Source organism: Falco biarmicus, chromosome 7 (genome assembly GCF_023638135.1).
Source record: "Falco biarmicus isolate bFalBia1 chromosome 7, bFalBia1.pri, whole genome shotgun sequence".
NCBI classification, from domain to species: Eukaryota; Metazoa; Chordata; class Aves; order Falconiformes; family Falconidae; genus Falco; species Falco biarmicus.
Genome location: NC_079294.1, coordinates 56,709,615 through 56,730,476, shown reverse-complemented (window position 1 = coordinate 56,730,476; position 20,862 = coordinate 56,709,615). Strand labels below are relative to the sequence as shown.

Sequence of the window (20,862 nt, the reverse complement as noted above, 5' to 3'; positions counted from 1 at the left end):
GGGCTGGGGGGCCCCGCGGCCCCCTCAGGGCGCTCCTCGCCGGCTGCGGGCAGGTCTCCGGGTGCCGCGGGGGCGAGGCACGGTCCCCGTGCCCGTGCTGGCCAAGCCGGCACCGTGGGTGCATCCGTAGGGCCCGGGGGTAATGGCCACTGCAGCTGCCGGCAGGACCCCCGGGGAGCCACCGCTGGCCCAGGGGGGAGGAACAGAAACATCACCTGCCTGTAAGGCAGCACGGAGGAGTTTCTCCAACACTTAGGTAACAATAAGCAACTCAATGAATTTAGTAAGCTTAGGGCACCGACAGCTATTATATTTAAATATCCAGAGGAGTAAGGTTGGAACAGGCACAGTGCCGCTCTTTGGCGGGTGGCGATGCTTTAGCAAACTGCACATCTTGTTTCAGTAACCATTAACATTTGGTGACAAAACACCCTGCCAGAAGGCGGTTTATGTCAAACAAAGTATTGTCACATATGGTGAGTGGTCACGGCGCAGGGTTTACACCTGGGTGTGTGTTTACACAGCCCTCAGATTCCACCAGCTCCCTCGGCAGTCACCATGCTGCCTGCCACCAGGGCAGAGGGATCCCGCCCGATCCCCGGGGCCTGTATCAGCACGCAGTTCATGAACAGCCAACCAACCATCCCAGCAAACAAAAAAGTCTGGAGCAAATCTTACAGTCGTATTTTTATTCGGACATTTTCCAGTGATAGCTATTAGGCTACAGTTTTTATGATGCATACATTTACTAATTACAACATCAGACACTACAACAGATCAGAGCTCAGGTCATTCTGACAATGTTTTGGTTTTCATCTATGTACTGTAGTGGCATCGAGTGAAAACCTATGTTTAAAGGCTTTTATTTAATCACATTAAGTATCAGCATCTTTAAAAAACCAAGTGTTTACTCATAGTTTTTGTACGGTATTTGAAATGTATTCAGTTTAAATCACAAATTACACAGACCTTCAAACTGCAAATGCTGGTGTTTCCAAGTTGGGAACAAATGTTATTGGATATCAGCTACTTTTCAACACTGAAGTTGATCCTATTTTTTTTCCTGTGATAGGCAGAATAGATTAATCACATTTAACGGATTTAAGCACTTTCACGTTCCATCCCAAACTGAAGTCTGAGAAGCAATTTTTCAAAATTTGGATAGAAGACTGCGTCCTAAACATCAGAATAAAATGATCACTGGAATAAAAATACACCAAACTGAATGAGGTAATTATTGTGCAAAATCTCTAGAATAACTGTATGTAATTCTAAGGGGTCATCGACAAGTATTTTTCCAGCATCTGATAAAATCTATCATATCAATAGATAATAAATTAAAATATAAAAGATATGTCCACATTAAAAGAGCATAACAATGATTCAAAGGAAAAAAAAAAAAAGTTGTTGAAATAATTCTGCATAATATTCCATGGTTAAAGAGATATTAGTCCTAAGGTGAAAGATATATTACACACTGACACTAAAATTTTACTTCTGAAAAGTGCACGTAAAATACTGCCATGTAAAATGTTAGATGAATTAGCAACTACACATCTATTCCAACTTAAAAATAGTTTCCTTTAAAACATGTCAAGCAGCATATACTTTTAATGTGATATAAAAGTAATACCAGTCAAACCACTGAGTTTAAGGATAATACCTATAAATTACTAAATACTACTTTTTTAAGGAAACAAGATACAATAAGGCTTTTTACAGGTAAACAAACTTTAAAAATAAAGAAAAATACATTTAGGCATACATTTTAAACACTAATGCTTAAGTAGTGGATACATTTCCTGATCTACAGTATGAACATACTGTAACGCCAATTGTTTGTTTTTCAATAGGAGAAAAAAACCTGTAGGTCAGCATGTTCTCATGTATTTTCTTTCCTAATCTTGTTACTGGATGTGAAGGCTTCCCCATTACATTCTCACAAGTACAGTACCCCTAAGAGTCTGAAAACTACATTATACCTTATTTGGAGCCACTTAACAGCAGCTGTAGTTTCAGAAATCAAGTAACATTTGAAAAAAAGAGCGTTTGGTATACCATGCACAGGAAAACAAATTAAATCATTTAGCAAAGATCATCCAAAACATTTACACAATGCAGTATTACGTTCCTGGAAGTACTGGCATGATCCATCAAACATAATATGCGGCATATACATTTGAAAATAAGATGACATGAGCATCTTAAAATGACATTGACAAAAGTTTAGGTTGTTTTTACTACCCATGTTAGCAACCATACAAAGAGCATGTCTACCTCTCAAGTAAAACATAACTGATATGTTTCAGTCTGCTTAACAAATTATTTTTTTTTGTGGGTTTGCAGGTGAACAGATTAGTACCAAATAGTCTAATAGTGTACCTCTAGATTATTTCTCAATATTTTAAAAGGAATTAACGTTAACACTAAGTTGCTAGTTATTACAATGCATAAAAAATATTGCACTATGCAATTGAGCAATGTGTGTGGCTTTTTTTTTACAAGTATACTTGAGCCATACACCACAAACTACCTGTTTTAAAAAGTTCAGAATTGGAACCTTAAGCAAGGCTTCTGCGCTTACATTGCACATTGTGAAATGTGAATTCTATATAGCAGATCCCAGATGTGTGAGACAGAAGAATCTTTCCAGTAAGATGTGCAATATCCAAAATAACTCAGCTTCTCATTACGCACTCTGGATCTCCAACCATTAAATCAGAATGAATCATAGTCAAATGACAGCATCATAGTCAAAACCTACTTAACGTTCTTGTTAATCAACCTTTCAAAGAACGAGAGCCTTGGGCTACTGCAGAAATTTTCTGTCAAAGTTTTTCCTCTCAAATTCCAATATGAGAGAATACGAATTTTCTTTTTTTAAAGTGGCATCAAAACAGAAGAGATTATACTTAAAATACACACTGTCATCTCTGGGGTCTGCAAACAAAGAAGAACATTAGACAGACTACAAAATTTAAATAAATACTAAAATCTTTATTGACTTATGATAACTTGCTTCAAGATTCTGTATTTTTAGCTAACTACTTTTAAAAATAACTAAACATGTAATTTCCAGTGTGCTACTTGTGCTTAGTTACCATTTTCCTCTACAGGTGTTATACCATTTGCAAAAATCCAGTTAAAATAACAGATTGCATCGGACTGTAAATAAGGTTGACAACAAAAACCAAAATGCCTTACTTTTAGTGCTTAGTATGATACTGTCATACAGTTAAAAGAACACAATATGCAGCAGCGATTCCATATGCTTGGTAAACCACAGTACTAACAAATGAACACCTAAGTTATAGCATATAGTGAGCTATACGACTTATCACTAGAATTTATGTCAAACTGACATAAATACGGAAGTGGTTTAAGAAATAATTTTATATATTGCCAGTTTGTGTTTCTTCATTCCAGTTTTTACAAATTAAATGTAACAGGCTCTCAAGTGACTGTGTATTCTACTACAAAATGCCTAACTTTCAAGTCTTCCACATTCAGGACTGTGACTGTCCCTGTTGGTCCCTGCCTATGAGAAGATTACATATGGAGTTTAATTTACACTATTTAAATATGTTACTAAAGAACTAAAAATGTCTCTAGACAGCTGAAGACACAATATTTGTCCAAGCCTGATTTCCATATTCTGGAAATGTATGAATCAATGACGTCCTCATAAATGCAATGACTGAACACAAATGCACATCTTTCTATTAGCCTTCCATTTCTGGTGCTGTTATGTAGTTTTCCACCTACTTTTACTATCGATCTGGGCATATGTAGACTGTTCAGAAAACGTGTTTTCAGTGGCTCACTATGTTTTAATGGGTAAAGATATCAGGATATCGGGCAACTGATTCTCCATCTAACACTGACGGTACATTGGGATCAGACACGTGATATGAAGCCTAGGCCCAAGCTGGCTGGGATCTGAATGGTTTCTAATGCCAGAGAGGATGGATTAAATGGAAAAGTAACAGGAAAGATGTGTTTAGCATCCATGAGCAACTGGGGAGAGTCCTTCCTGTCTCGAAGACGCATCTGCAAAGATGAGAAGGATTACATCAGCATTTAGCCACCTCAATGATAATAATCATCGTGCAAAGAGGAAGTATTTCATCTGTGCTTACAGATACACACGTACAAACACTCTAAGCTAACTTGACACAGTGCGTCTGCAACAACTGTGCCAGTATACTGTAGTTACTTCCGTCATTTTTCGTTCTGCGAATATTCCCCTTACAATGCAATCTGAAGATACTTAGATTCCCTGCAAAAGGAAGAATTTACCCACTATCTGGTAACTGCATCTTTTCAGCAAGTAGAATTACAGTTTTATCTCAGTTCTGCCTTCCCAATCTCCCTTTGCATATTATCCTGCTAGTAACGTAATTCAATTTCTAACAGACCAGAAAGATCATCTTTGTTTCTTTTATTTCGCTCTACTGGCTGCTTTTCTTTGGAGTTTTCAAAACATTTCATTTTCATCAATATATATAAAACTGGAAGGGCTAAATGGAAAACTTTGGAATGAACATAGGCTTTGGGTTTCAAAGCAGCTGGAACTTCTCATGCAGACACAGGTCTGACAAAAGTAATTTGCATATATAAATATTACGACTTGAAAAGTTGGCATGCAAGTGTATTTACATACACAAAGATGTACAAGTACAAAAAGCTCTCACCTTCCAAAAAGCTCATACATACTGACAGGGATACTAACATTCTCATGCAAGTCTGGAGGCAGTAAATTGTGATTGCTTAAAATGTTAAGGCTGACATCACCTTTTTAACATAGCTAAAAAATGGCAGCTAAAAGCCTAGTTCAGATTCCTGAAGGTATCTCATGACACGAGCTATTGTGGCTTATCAGAGGGGTTCTTAGAAATAGTAATATGATTTTTTATGAAAAGATATAGGCATACCTGTATTGTTCGTATAAATGATACCAAGACTCTTTCTTCAAACTCATTAACTGGAGTATACAAATTCAGAACTTTTACAATCTGTGAAGAGGAACAAGCATCCTTAAGTTCATTTTACTGATGAATCAACAGACACATCCATGGTTACTAATAATACACTTTCAAAATTAGTTTTTTTAACAAGAAAATTATTTACAAGTATTTTTTGCTTTATGGACTCATACAGAATTCCATCATCTGCTTAATGCTGCGTTAATACGACTGCCTCCTTCAGAACATGTGTTCTTTGGACATAGAAACTCTAAATTCTAACATGCGTGTGGAAAATACCAAACTATGGAAAAATCAAATGATAAGTAATTAGATCCATTTATTCCTGCACCAGCTCTATGCAAATGTAGCAAGGCTTAAAAAGAAGTGCAACTTATCCGTACAAAATCTAAGCTTTCTTAAAGAGAAGTTTTCAGCTGTTGACCGAGATACTCTTGGTTCAGCCTTCTGAGGCTAATGGGTATAGTAACTTAAAACTTTTGTTTGCAGACCCTGAGACAACAGCTCTGTGTGAATTGTCCATTAACTTAACTGGATACTAACTCTGACGGCAGAAAGATCATTTCCTATTATCCTAGGCACAGCTGTCTGGAGTACAGAGACACCTTTGAGTGAAGAGTTTTCTCTAAGGATTTTCACAAACTGAGAGACTAGGTATAGTACTACACACCACACCATCTATTGAGCTTCCTCTCATTTTTTCAAAACTTATTTTGAGCATCAGACCTCAGAAAAGGCTGGTCCTTTTTTTACCCCTCCAACTTAATCTGTTTTGGCTGTACTAATGCAAAATGAAGCAAGAAATCTTTGATCCATGTGTGACAGCAGTGCAGGCACCCACTGTAAGGACCAACAGAGCAGAGGACTTCTCTGTGACAGCAGAACAGACAATGAGAGTTTGCTTACCTGGGCAGTAGTCAGTGCATTACACATTGAACAAATGGCTTCTGCATCTTCATCCGTTTTCTTTTTTACTTGCAACAGCTGTGCGGCCTGGATGAGGGGTTCCAATGTTTCTTTAGCCCCACTATTCATCAAGTTTTTATCACGTAGCCATTCTTCCAGTTGACTCACATTGTATCTGTACGAAGAGGTAAAAGTATCAAGACACTAATGCTTGATTACCACTAAATCAAAAGCACGTGCAGTTTCTCTTGCTGAGTGTTTCCTTATGTGTTTTTCCTTCACATTTGTCATTTCTTGTAATTTTGTCTTCATGTTTCCTTCTGATTAAGGCAGGAAATTTTGATTTTCAAAACAGTTAGAAACTATGGCCGAAGGCTTCCACTAACTAGCTTTTCCCATTTGTTTCTATTCCTATTAATTGCAAGAATGGGATGAGTGTATGAAGAAAGGCAAAAGAGATTTTGCCCATGCAAATGTATAGCAAGGCTTTTCAAGGTTACTTGAGGGACTGGAATGCCTTGGCTAAATTTGCTGGCATATGCCAGCAGAATGCACTGGACAGCTGATGCCAAATGCACGAACAGGATAAGTTGGCTTTACCATAGGATGCAGTGTGGATGAACACAGCAGGTATCCGCTGCACCACCAGCACACACAAAACACAGCAGGCATGTTTGCTCTTCCTCTCTGAAAGTTCACCTACAGTTCTGATTCCTACTTGAGGATGAAATACTTTTGCTTCTACTGCATTTCCTTGAAAGCCAGGTAGGATTTGGCCCAAGTTAACCAAAAAGCTCATTTTAACTGAACCTCACAGAATCAGTTAACAGCATCTGCAACTGTCTGTGTGCGGAAAAATAAATATTCAAAATGTATCTGCTAATTCCATCAAAATGATGTTCAGCAGTGTCAAGAGTTCACTGAGATTTCTAGCAGCACATTCAAGAAAAGTATAATGTGAGCTCTCCCACCTTATTTGCATTCCTTTGCTCCATGAGCACATGTCCTTGCGCAGGAGAAGATTATTCAGTGTTACAGCCCCAATGATGTAGAACATCTGCTTGACAACCTGCTTGATCAGCTCTGGATCCATTCCGTGCTGGCACATGACTGAATGGAAAGAGTTCAGCTGCCGAATAATGGAGTCTAAGGTGTAGGTTCCTTCATCAGCAATGCTGGATGTCCTCTTCCGCAGCCCTGTTGGTTTCACCCCTGAGACACCTTGGATAGTCTCATGCTCCAGCATTCCTGAAACTGCATTTGATTGACAACATTATTACGACGACTGACAACTGCTGATATGCAAGCGTATTGTGGAAGACAGCAAAACAGTATTTACACAGAAAGAACAGGCTGGCCTTTCTGCCAGCCACACTTTACCATGATTTCCAGCAATTCTGTGCCCCACTATGTTCTGCAAAACCTAAACTTAACAGGGTTTTTACAAAGTAGATTCCAGCATTTGTGCTTGAAAGGGAAGTCTAACTCTAGCTCAGCAAAATCTTCTCTGCCTCCCATGGTCATATGAGCAGCAGTCAGCAAACAAAGAGCTGTTCCATTCTTCTAAGTATTGTGATCAGAATGAAAATTTGTGTGAGAGTATTGTCTGCCAAGAAAAATGAAAAGAATCTTTCTGAATGTGAGCTTCATCACTGCTAGCTATTTCATTGCTGATTGCTGTCCATAATAACAACCAACCATTTTCCTTCATATTCATTTTAATTATGAGTTCTCACGTAATTACAATCTGATTTTTCCATGGGATACTTCCCAACAGACAGGGCAACAAGTACCACACTCTCCTGACAGCTTCTTTCTGTAAATGCCTGATTTATGACAAGCATGAATAAGGTATATCAATTAATTCTTTCATTGCCAGAAGAACCAGCCACAGTCAGTCTAATCCAACCTGTCCAGCGCAGCCCTTGTAGTCTATAAACAGAATACCACAAGAACTACTAATGAAACTCTGCTGGTTAGGAAGAAACGCAAGACAGAGTATATTATCACCATCACAATCTTCCTTTTGGTACTACGCTGTGAAATTTAAGGAATTCATCTTTGCCTTACCAATCATTGGTTGCAGAATGTTTTCCAACACTCGAACAAGTTGTTGGTAGATCTGAATAGCCAAGTCACTCAGTACTTGTCTGTATTCAGCTAAATCAAAATTAGTGAGGCAGTGTTCATTTTGACGAGGTGTGTTATGCTTCATAAACCCCTGAATTCATAAAATAACATAAATGAATGCTTCGATGGAATACAAAAATATTACACAAACCCAGTATTAGTATTTTTTCACGCAACTGACAAATAATACTTTCAAAATAATAGTCACAGCCCTTCAAAACTTTAATTTGGAACTTCTTCTGATTGTGGATAATGCTAGGACTTGCTTTTCAATTGCTATTTGTGCAACATCTGCTTCCTTGACTTGACTTCAAGCACCTGACCCAGGAACAAACTCTGCCAACTTTCTGGCAGGTGAGATACTTCCCTCCCACTCCAGTACGGGCATTTAGAGCCAAAAGTTCAGTTAAGTTTGAAAAAAGAGCTAGGCATACCACAGCTCCCAAATGTAATTTCATCTGCCATACCATGGTCAAAGGGCTTAATAACGCCTTTTTCACAGGAAGTACAGAGAATACAATAATGAATAAACAGCATAATAGTAGCAGCCAGATTCTTCTACTTAATCTGAGTTGGCACTTTCAGGATTGCAATGCCACCTAAGCCTCTGGGCCCCCAGCCTGCAATAAAGGGAAGCTGGTTCACATCTTCTCTCCCCGTGCTTTCTACTGATGTCCTTACCACCATTCCAAAAAGTGTAGCCGTTTTAAGAGACTTTGATTAGATTTTGAGATAGAAATTTGTTACAGAGTAGTGCTCACAACAGTATTGTAGAGTAAAAGAAACCAGAGTAGGAGCACTGCTTACCTCTTCTCCGCTATACTGCTTCAAACAGTGCAAAAATCGGCAGGTGTTAGATAGCCAGAAGGACACTGTTTCGAAGTCATCACCTCTTTTCTAAAGATAAAAACAAACATATTTCAATAAAGACTGGTAGGAGGAATAAAATAATAAGATGTTACATAAAAAATTAAACACTTAAAATCCAGTTTCTTGTAGCTACTCTGATATTTTGCAAAACTTTGTGTATTTCAGTAATATATTACAAAATCAAGGGTGTTTTTTTTTCAAAATACCATTAAACACCCTCCCTGTTTTCTATAGTATTTTTCAAGAACTTTCCAACTATGATTTCCTTCACAAACATGAATTTTCTGTGTTTTACAGACCCATCCTAACCACTCTGTGCAGAAATCACAGGGCACTGTGACTGTATTCCCAAAACACCCATTCTGTGGCACAAGGACTCTTGTGAAGAGCTCAACAAGGAGGATGGGAATGATGCAGAGCCAGCAGGAAGAGCAGAAAACAATTCAGTTTTGATGAATGTCAGCTACATTGTAACCATTTTGGCAGCCTGATATGGAAAACAAAACAGAAAACCAAACCCTCCTCACCAAAGAACACAGGATCTAGCATATGGTGAGTAATTAAAATTTCTAGGGCTCTACAGCATGCACTCCATTCACTTAAAAACATCCCAAAATTTCTATGAGCATCTGAGCTCCTGCAGGATTGTTAGCTATACATTTTTTCAAAACATGCAGCTTAATTAAATGTTTGGCTTTTAAGCACATCTGTCTTATTTAAAAACTAAATGACTCCATGAAGCATAAAGCATATCTGTGTCTTAATAATGCCTTCAAGATACCCCTGACCTAAACTCTCCTAAACTCGTTGCAAAGACTTTAGGCAGTAACATCTTATCGTCAGCATTATCTGTAGGTGAAGCAAATGAGGAAATCTGTGAACCAGACCCGCAAATGAAACATTTTGATTAGGTGTTCTTGAGAAGATTAACAAAGACTCACTATGCAAACTTTGACTACATCCAAAACTCCGTAAGCATGGCTTCAGAGAAGGAAGAGTATTCAAAATAAAAAGAAGGTAGTTCCTTTTCCACTAATTCAAAGCATCTGTGGTATTATATGGATAAAATGCTATCCATGTAATTTGTTGCTTGTTAAGGCAACTTTTTTGTGACTTCAGTGGGAGGAGTTTACTCATCAGAAATCCAGAGACGATTCATTGAAAGCCTTTTCCTCACTCCTCTAACATAAAATCAAAAGCAAATTCTAAATTAACATTTTTCTAAACAAAGCAAATTAGCTAACCTTCAACACTTTTTTGATACCATTGATAGTGGAAGTCAACAAAGACCGCACTTTTTGGTCATCATTAAGGTAATCCGCATGGCGTACACACATGAATAAAATATATGCTGGTAGTCCTGGAATCAGGTTGACAGCTACTCCACGTGGTTTCAGCTCTTGGGAAAAACAAGCACACATTATTTTGTTATGTATAAAGTCATTGGGAGATGTTATATGAGGTAATCACAACCTCCCCAGTTAATAGTATGTACATATCTAGATATGGCCAGTGAAAACTAAGAACAAAACTAAGAAGAGCCACTTCCTTGGCAAAATATCAGAACAGAATAAAAAAACGTAACTGCCTGCTAAAAAATATGCAGACACATTAATACGTACTATACTCATCAGGAAGGATGATTAGATTACAATAGACATTTAGGATAAACTGAACACTGTCAAAACCAAAATAAGCTATTAATTTCATAATGCAAATTCTGTGTTCTTATCATTCATTTTTCAGAGTGTCTGGGAGCAGAGTAGGCTACAAATGAGAAAGATGCTTACCTAAAATAAGATTCTTGACAAGTTTTTGTTCATCCTCCTTCTTATATTCTAACATCCCTTGGAAGTCCTTTTCTTTCCGTGGAATGTTAACTGGACGAATAGGTTCATCAATGATTTGTCCAGGTGATATGTTCTCCATCTGCCCCACTTCAGAAGGGAAATGAGAAGGAATTATATATTTTTCAGTGAAACCAATGCATACCAGAGGAAAATATGACATTTCTAAGGAAGAACACCAGCATATAAAAGTAAGAAATATTTTCTTTGGTTCAGGATAAAACTTAACAACAAAACTCCGAATAAAAAAAAGACTGTTGATAAATGTATCTTGGGGTGGCATTCTTCCTTTGAAGATGGGTTCAAGTGTGCGAATAGCATCCATTAATACAAATTTACTGCTGATTTTCTGGATTTTATCACAGAAAAGCATAAAGGCAAAGTGATAGCCGTTAATTACTTAATCCCACATTAATACTGCAAGGGTCACTGTTAATTGTTCTGCAAGATGCCTGTATTGTTCATGCCTGATGTTTGTTGCCTGTTGTGGTAGGTTTACCTCAACCAGAGCACGTACAACACTGGTTCCAGCAGGACAGGGTAGAGAACATTACGAGCAAATGTGCAACAACTTATGGGTTGAGATAAAGACAGTTTAATATGAGAAGGAAGGAGCAGGACAAGGTGAGGGGAAGCAAAGCAAAGGCAATCACTCACAACCCTGCACAGCGGGACCAACACCCAGCCAGCCTCTAAAAAAAAACCTCTTCTGCTCCTGACATTAGGTGCTGTGGAATATGGACTACTCCTTTGGCCAGTCTGGGTCAGCTGTCCTGGCTGTGGGCTTGTGTGCCCTCCCACCACTCAGCTTATTGAGAGGGCAGAGTGGGAAGAAAGAGAAAACCTTGACACTGTGCAAGCTCTGCTCAGCAACAGCCAAAACACTGGTGTGTCACCAACACTGTTTTTAGCCACAAATCCAAAATACAGCATCACACAGGCTGTATGAAGCAAGTCAACTCCATCCCAGCCAGACCAACTACACCTTTCTAAGTAAAATGGGGAATAAACACAGACAAAACTATGTTTTCAGAAACATTCGCCCACTCTGTATTGTGTATGAATACTACTGCGGTCTTGCCCACAGCAGTAACCAAACAATATCAAAAGATTTTTTAAAAAACAAACGTACAGTAACCTTTCAAAAGGATGTATGAAATATCCACCTTGTTGCATACAGTGCCTCACAGTATCACATTCAACACCTACACTCCACCGGATTAGGTTGCATGTTTGTTTTCGAAAAGCAGAACTCAGCTTCATCCCATGAAAGTTACATCCTGTTCCCACAGCCCTCCCAGCTGCACGCAATTACAAACTACTGCACATCCTGCAAGTGTGCTAAACGTGTGCACCTGTCAAATGGGATAGAAAATGCAGAAATCCAAACTGGAGCTCAAGAAGAGCTCCCACTAACTAAAGGATAATATACTCCTGTTAATCCAGGTTTAACTTCATATCCCTGTTCTTTTCAAACACTGAAACACAGCTACACAGTCACTGATTTCAAACTCAGTACTCAATAAAACAACTCATTAGGCAGTAAGCTTGCTTCTGGAAAAAGCAGAAGACCATAAAAAACTTCTGAAAGATTAGGACCAGGATTATTTAAAAAACAAATTCATACTTCAACTTAATAACATTACTAACTGCTTTTAGCAATTAAAATTACTTTACTTATGCAGAGACATAATAAGCTCTCAGTTCACCAGTCCTAAGATCCTAAGAAAATTCATACTGATGGTCATAAAAATAAAATTAGCTTAGTCCGTATCTCAGCATTCTCATATTCAGGTTTGGCCAGCAGCTCCAAAAGGAAACCTCAAGCAGAGAAAGACAGCCTCAGCATTCTTGGCTCCAGTGATAGAGAAATTCAAATTCAAAGGAAAACTGGGTAAATTATTTCTGCCTGGTTCATATTTAGTATTGCTTTTGTCTTGACAAAAACAGATACTGTCTTTCAGTACACAAACAGCCCAGGTAACATTCCTTTATGTTCAAATGTTTTCTGTCTTCACAGAAACATCACTCTGCTCTACTCATCACTTCAAAATGTGACAAATCTTCTAAAGGTTTATGAAGGAACACACAGAGCTCTGAGCATATCTCCTGTTTCTGGAATCATTTAACAGAGGCTAACGCTACTGAAGACCTCATGCACTCCCGACTGCTAAAACGGATAGATATGAAAAAGGGATCACAAGAAGTAAACCAAAATCTTTCTCTCAAAACATAAAAGTACCTTCAAGTTCACCGATCTTCTTAGCAAATACTTTCAACTGTTTCTTTAACTTGCGAACAGTTTTGTCTTGCTTTTCAAGCTGCTCCATTAAATCCTGTAAATTAAAATGAGAGAAAGAGTAAGATATGAGAAAAATCCCATAATGGTGAGAGAGACAAAATCAGTGCTGTTAGAATTGCAAGGCAGTGAGGAAAGCTGAACAGTGGTGCCATCCTCTGGCTGAGGTTTGCAAGCTGGTACGCTGCCTACAAGACAAGCCAAATATTGCAAATATTATTAAGTTATGTGCAGCACGACAAAGGCAAAGCTCTTAGGCAGGTATATTCTGCAGACACTCAGAACTAGGTCAGTTCTTATGGCAGAAGACATTTTGCTGCAAACACATCTCCCTAATGCTTCCTCCTTGCTCTTCCAAATGCCTCATGGAAATAATTATTATTTAACAGCTAGCCTGTATTTCTGCATCATTTATTCATGCCTTCAGGACTGACTCATTATTCCAACCTATCCTTTTTATAAGATGGTAAGAGAGATATCTGTAGAAAGACCACAACTTGCACTCAAATTTACCAAAATCAAACATCCAAATATACATTCCTTGTGAAGCTCTCCCATTTCTCTATTGCTTGCTGTCATCACATCTCCTTACACCTTACCTCTTTTTATTCTGTACCTGAACAACACCTAGCACCCAAAAGTCCTGCTCTTGCAAGAAACTTGTATTTTTCTTTCAAAGGAATACTCCCCAGAAATCTATCTGAACAATTCTGTGACCTATGGTAGTGCATTCATAAAATAATTATGTAAGTAAACCAGGGGAAGTCTTTCTAAAGGAAGCAAAACCTCAAGCTCAAAAAACCTGAAAGCCATTCCAGTTTAAGAGCTGTAAAGCAGCTTAGAAGAAAAATGCTCTTTCACAAGGGTGATTCTTCATGGCACAGGTAAGGACATAAGGGACCATGAGCTCCCTGCATCAAAAGCATCATCTGGGAAACTACACCTCTCCTAAAGTACTGAAAAACATTAGTGCAGCATGGGCAACAACTTAGAATTAGGCACAGATTGTTCCTAATCACGTACTAAAGGGTTTACAACCTCATGTAATACACTTGAGTACTAAGATACTAGGCCTGCTGAAAGAACAGAATCAAGGCCATGCTTCACAATCAAAGCAGTGCTCAATCTTACAGCAGAAACCCTGTTAATGACATGATATACTTAATTGTCAGATGTAACAATTTCTCTGAAATTAATAAAAAAATACATGTAAGTTCAACAGACTGTTTCAAATTTATCAGTGAAGTGGTATGATTTCTGAACAACACACATGTGAGGAGGAATAAAGTTCTATCTATGGTGAGATTTCACATCTCATTAAGCTTTAGAATCTCATAAATTATATTCTTTCAAGTTTACATATGGTGCTACCTTTGATTATTATGGAAATATTATTTCCAATTTTATCCTTCATATATTGCATTTCTGAAAAATATTAAAAGGTTATATATTTTGATTCTGATAGATTTATTCATTCCAGATCAGCACTGTAAAGAGATCTATGAACAAACTCAGGTTGTGATGGGACTGCAGGCATTATTCGCCTCGAAAAGTATCTGTGTGGTCAGGTCTCTACTTTGCTGAACTGAATTTAAATATATCAAAGTTTTAAAGCAAAGAGTGGTTCTGAAAATTGACCATCTTTTGCATCATATACCTCTTTTTCAGGGCAGTATCGAGTAGTATACAAAAAGAAACTGCTTTGCTCACAGTGCAAGACTTGTATTAGTAACAAAACTGTGCATCAAAAAGAGACACAGATTACACAGAGGACACTAAGACTAACAAAAAAGCAGTGAGGGAAGTAATTGGCATCATGAAGCTCTCTGCAGGGGATTTCCTTTGAAAGGGAGAAAGGGCGGCAGCCTGCTTTTCAATTAGTGCTCCAGAAATAGCGAAGAGACAACAGAGAAACAGGATTCACATGATCTACATACAATCATCCGTTTGTAAAGTGAAATCCGGTACGATTGATACTTCTTGGGATCATCTGCATACAACTCCTCATAAAACTGTAAAAATAGGTACAGGATTTTTTTCCCCCTCCCTTTGAGAGTCTGATATTTCAGTAAACACTATATAAATTAAATCAGATTATAACAAGATCAAGAACCTCTAGCTTTTAGGTAGCCTAGTCCTTAGCTGTGGTGTTCACGGTAGCCTCTCCCAGAGAGAAGCTGATGTAGATGACTTGCTGAACAGTCAGATCTTTTAAAAATAGGCAATACTAATACTGTGAGAGCTCAGAATATAACCTTCGTGAGAACCTGGACAAGACCTTTTCTTTTGCTAATTAAGATGAGATTGCAGTGAATACTGCAATTCTAATATCACAGCTGGAAAGCCTGTAAATTATTTCCACTCTAGGGCAAGGAGGGGAAAAGGAGCATATACCCAACTTGGAGCAGACTTGCAATACTCAAAACATCAGAAGTGAAATAGTAAGGAATGAGTCTATATTTAACAAGTAAAATTGCATTCTCTATATTTGAGAATAAAGAGAACTCCTCTGGGATGTAATTACATGACTGTGTGTTGTCTTGGGAACACAGAATGTGATGAGTAGGTCTCTGGAGGAAAAAAGGCTAAAAATCGTATGACTAAGCAGCAGGAGGTAGCTGTCAGAGATGGAAACATTCACCATTTACCTTTGCCAGTGGGAGACAGCTGCTGCTGAGGCAAACTTATATTTTCAATCAGTTTGCCAACATCTATTACCTGAGTTACCTGATGCTTTCCTCAAAACCTTTGGTACCAAGACAAGAGCCCAACAATGATAACTTTTGTTACATGCAGGAAAGACTACACCTTGGCTTGTTTAGAGGAAGCAATGGCACTCACTAGAATTTTCCTTCGTGAAGTAGCATGGTTCCCTTTACCAGTTAACACTGATAAGCCAATGATATTCCAAGACAGGCCTCTCCGGAAAATTTCCCTAGAAATGAACTAGCCTGCAAATGATGAACATACTTCTTTGTGGGGAAAGGGAAGGGGTTTCACCCGATCTTTCCTTCATTTGAAAATGTTGTGCAGTAAACAAGGAATACCAATTACTAGTTACATGACTTCTAACCAAGTTTCTTTTTCTGGAACTATTTCTTTCTCGAGAGCATACTGAATAGCTGGAGCTCGTAACACAGTGGATTATCTCTGTAGCTTCAGGCAGGGAGGAGGGAAAGAAAAGTGACATTAAGAACTACAGCAGAGTTTTTTAACAAAATAAACTAATACATTTCAGAGGAAACATCACTACTTGGCACTAACATTTTTTATGATTTTCCTGGATATTAATATGCTATTCAGTGATGATTAACCTCATCAGTCGAAAGCCGGGATCCACGAGCTTTCTCCATGCCACAAACTTCAAACAAATTCCCTGAAACATCCTTACCTCATCAGCAATGATAAGCCTCTCTCTCCCATTAGCTTATCTATAGAAACACCACAGCACCCATGCACTTTTTTGCAGGAGGTTGCCATCTAAGAGCTGATGGGAGCTTACAGGCACAGCCAGCCTGTAAGTCCCCTAGCCTGCTTCTGCAGCACCGTCTCCCTTACCAAGTTCTCATTAGTCAGCCGGGTTATCTCATGTTGCAGACTGGCTTCAATGCGGGCCTCTGGAGGCAGCTGCAGATTCTGCGCTAGGAGCTGCTGCTGGCGATTGTTTTCTTCCTTCAGACTTTGGATCTCACCTCGCAGCGACTCCAGTTCGTTCTCGTGGCTCTTCTTCTGTGACTGAAGCTGAGACTCCAGCAGCCTAAAGAAGTTGAGCAACAGTTGCGTGAACACACTCAGAAAGTTACATCCCCAGTTCTCAGAGGGAGTGTAAAGCTTTAGCTGCTGCTCAGGAACAATTAGCCATGGCTTGCAAAGGAAAATGAAAAAGGCAGAGTACTCTTTAAACCCTTCAGTATGCCTTCTAATTAAATTAACATTGCATGATCAAAAAGTGGAGAGAAACTAATTGTGACACTGCTTTGCATTTCCTTTGTGATTGAACGTATACTGTGTATGATGCCACTGAGAACACAGGACAATAAAGGTAATGCTAAATCTTTACGGACTGTCACTGCTTTTAAAGGGGCTTTAAAGAGGTTTTATTTTACCTCGAATCAAATCAAACAAACCGTGCACGACGAAGCAGACACGTCTTTGCTGAAGCTAGGACCCTGCAATACTAACAAAGGAAAATCTTCTAACTCTGTTCAGAAACCATTTAGTGCAAATGCACATAAATAATCTTTCTTTTTACATTAAAACCAACATTGTGCAGAGGGTTGTCAGGAGCACATGAACGTTAACAGAACCAAACTGAAGATTGGGATCCGGGAGCTCTACGTTATTCTCACCACTGACTCACTCTTTCCCCCTTGGGCACATCACGTCTCAAACTCTTCTTGTGTGAAATGAGGATGATGTGTATCAGCCTCCTTCCAAGCAGCGCTGTGGGGACCTACTCCTGCTTGCAAGGCACCGTCCAGGTGCTCTGACTCATCACTTCGTACATACACACACAGAGGAAGTGATATTACTAGTGACCACTAGTGTTCAATTAGACAATCTTTCAGGGTTTAAATATGCATAAGGCAGGCACATTTATTAGTAACTAGACTGATCAAGCACGCAGGGGCAAACAGTCATTTACCCGCGTTGCTCTGCTATTTAATATAAAGCTTCTTGTCTCTACAGTGCTAGGACAAGAAACACGAGGCGCAGAGCAAACACTCTCACATCCTGCTCTGCAGAACCCTTGCTCTAAGTAAGATTTTTGCAAGCTTACAGAACAATATTAGGTGTAGAATTTGTTAGCACAAGAAAAGGAAAGACTTTAGTTAGTAGCATTCGTTGCAAAATACCTCCTTCTGTAGTTACTGCTAACGAATGTGTGTACTGAAGATCAGCACTGCTGATTTACTGAATTAGTTGCCAGTGCAGGGCTAGGAACCATTTTGGAACTCTGGGACACGTGTATGGATATGGGACACAGACATGCTCCTAGAGCCAGAACCGCATTTTCTAACAAGGTAAATCTCGCCCACGACATGGCCAGCATGCAGTTTGTGCACAGGCTGCAGTGATTGCGCTGCGGCTTGAGCAGTGCCACGATGAACTAAAGATTACTTTTGTATGTTGGTTATTTGGTGTCTTACATTCTCAATCTGGCACGGAGAGAAGTGGGAGAAGAATAGAAGAAAACAATAGTTTTATAGTTACTAAAATGATTGTGGTGCTTTAGGCTGAAAAACTGTAAGGGACATTAATTTTGATACTCAGTGTAAAGGCAGACAAGTAATACACGGCTACAAATCTTTTCCAGTTGTGGAGCTTCTGGTATTCTAGTCTAGTTTTGTGCAAGTATCCTTATTAATTATGTTTGAATTGTTGCGCCATCTTAACTTTTTAAATGATAAAACTTCACAAGTCAAAAGGTTTGGGGACTAAGTTTGAGGAAACTTCAATTTGTATAATATTTGTGATTAATTTTTTTCTGTTAAAGCAATAGAAATACTGTAGCTAAAGCAAACCCATAGCAAGGGGTACAGTTAGCTAGAAAAGAAGATGCAAATGAAGAAAAAAAAAACATTCTGAGAAGTCTGGTAACCTGTTGGCTTGTTTTAACCCTTCATAAACCAGCCAAAGTTCTCCGTCCTCATTCAGCATATGATAGTCCTGGGGAGATTGCCTTTCAAGAAAAGTGTTTAAAAAAATACAAGAGAGATATGTGATGGTGATGAGATGACATGTTAAGAACATTACACACTAAATTACAGTTACTAAAGAGAAAAAAAAATGCTTTAAAACAAGTTAGCAAATTACTTCTCTTGTTTACGAGTACTTCTTCTTAAGGATGAAATTCAGTTCTCGGTGTTAGCCCAACTGGTTACAGCATTTCATGCTGTTACAACAAATGTATTGCAACAGACTATTGTGACCACTACTGGACAAAAGGTAACAAACCAGCATGGGGAATGCTGCCCAGTCTGAGCAAGGTAGCAATTAAAGGCTAAGAAGATGTAAAAACAGGAAGCTTGACTTTGCATTTCCCCATTGTTTTCTAATCCTTTCAAATATTGCACACAGCAATTTTACTAATCAAATTAAATTATAACTCCAACCATAAGTGTTCTCTAGGTATCCAGACTTACATGGATGGAGCTTACTGAATACTATATATGCAGTGTGCCACAGCAGACCCCAATGGATCATAAATCAAAGAAAGAGAAATTGTACCTGTTTGTCTCCTTCAGTCCAATATACGCCTGTGCTATTTCTCCTTTGTCTTTCATCTTTTGTACGTCCTCCAAGAGGATTGTAGAATCTGTCATGGTATTCTGGAAAAAGAATTATGATTTCCAGGGTAAATTTAACAATGTAATTGTTCTTCGAATCCACGGTTTTGTCCCTTTACCCACACAGAACACTAATCCTTGAGTACCCACATTAAAATTAGCACGGATACCTGAGCAGGAGGTTGGTTAATAATTTTTATGTCCATTTGGTGTACCTTTTAAAATGAATGCATGCAACCTGGTCAAATATCAGTCTAATAAACTGGTACCTGTGTCAACCCCTTTTCATTTGTTCATCATGTAAAAGGAAAAAAATAGATTTTATGAAATGATCAATTTGCATTTTATTTCAAACTACCAGGAACAGCTGCTAATACTGAAACTGGAGAAGCATAATTTTGCACGCTTAATACTATTAATATTTCTTGAACACAGCATTACATGTAGTCTTTCAAATCTCATAGATAAGGTCTCTTCCTCACTTCATATATTTGAATTACTCTGGCAAAGTAGGAAATAGTTTCTAAGTGCTCGAGATGTTTTACATGCGATACCATCACAATACCACGTTGCTTCAGTTTTGAGTGTTTACTATGGCACTTTTGCTTCTTCTTCAGCAAAATTTGAAATACTTAAGAGATGTTTACAGTCACCTCAGCCAGTCTGATCTGAGTCATCACTTAATTACAGTGGAACCACATGACTCTAATGAACATAAGAGATGGAATCCTGACTTCTCTTTTTGACTTTTAAAACAATGAAGTGCTACTTGCCCAAGTAAAATTTTGTGAAGTATTTACAATAACAACTTTGTGGACATCGCTTTTGGAGCCTAGGTCTCTATGCTTAGTATGATTCATGTCATCTAATATGAAAACCAATAAAATATATAAGCTCCTTGAAGAATTATTTCCAACATCCTTATGAGATCATCATCATTTCTCTACTATTACTTTACTACACAGTAAAACTGCTGTATCTCACCTGCCAATCTATCAAGCTTTAGCAGTCTGAACACATTATTTTTGGGCTGATGGAAAGAAATGCCAATCACTGTTATCTACCTGCTGTCATTGTAATATTTGAATTAAGAGCTTTTGTTTAGAGTCAGTTCAGTTTCTCATACTTCTAAATACTATGTGTTCGACTACATTTTCTATTCAAATATTCAGCAATTCCTATCTAGTATCTACAGATCACAATGTGGGTCCTCAACGTTTGTTGCACGCTGAGCACAGCAAACACTATAAAGTAAGGTAGTTCTCATTACCACAGACTTTTTTTTTTTTTTTAATGTGAAATGTATGGATTTTGCAAGTTAAGAGATGATTACTGAATCACAGTGCTGCTCTCCAAACACACTCAGCAAGATACATTGATCAAGCTGACTAGACCAATTCCTGAATCTTTCCTTGATGTTCAGGTTACCATAAACCAACAGTTCAAAACTGTTACATCTGCTTCTTTTGAAGTAACAAGTTCCTTTGTGTGGAGCAAGGAGATGGGGACGCAGGGGACACAGAATAATGAGAAAG

The 20,862-nt window shown here is 38.4% G+C and overlaps 1 protein-coding gene across 9 annotated transcripts in view; it reads right to left on the bottom strand.

Annotated features, from left to right (window-relative positions):
• Window positions 1-674: 674 nt before the first annotated feature.
• Window positions 675-20,862, bottom strand: part of MYO5A (myosin VA) — a 103,323-nt gene continuing 83,135 nt past the window's right edge. For 3 of the 9 annotated variants that reach the window (XM_056345905.1, XM_056345906.1, XM_056345913.1), the window contains 13 exons: window positions 19,269-19,369; window positions 18,640-18,720; window positions 16,596-16,794; window positions 14,975-15,049; window positions 12,981-13,074; window positions 10,682-10,828; window positions 10,136-10,290; window positions 8,829-8,918; window positions 7,962-8,112; window positions 6,863-7,145; window positions 5,892-6,066; window positions 4,935-5,015; window positions 675-4,050 (listed from right to left, as the gene is read on the bottom strand). In XM_056345905.1, the coding sequence (XP_056201880.1) occupies window positions 3,898-4,050; window positions 4,935-5,015; window positions 5,892-6,066; window positions 6,863-7,145; window positions 7,962-8,112; window positions 8,829-8,918; window positions 10,136-10,290; window positions 10,682-10,828; window positions 12,981-13,074; window positions 14,975-15,049; window positions 16,596-16,794; window positions 18,640-18,720; window positions 19,269-19,369 (1,785 nt within the window). In that variant the 3' untranslated portion in view covers window positions 675-3,897. The remainder of the gene's footprint in view (window positions 4,051-4,934; window positions 5,016-5,891; window positions 6,067-6,862; window positions 7,146-7,961; window positions 8,113-8,828; window positions 8,919-10,135; window positions 10,291-10,681; window positions 10,829-12,980; window positions 13,075-14,974; window positions 15,050-16,595; window positions 16,795-18,639; window positions 18,721-19,268; window positions 19,370-20,862) is intronic. The other 6 variants (XM_056345907.1, XM_056345908.1, XM_056345909.1 and 3 more) reach the window with 3 other exon arrangements.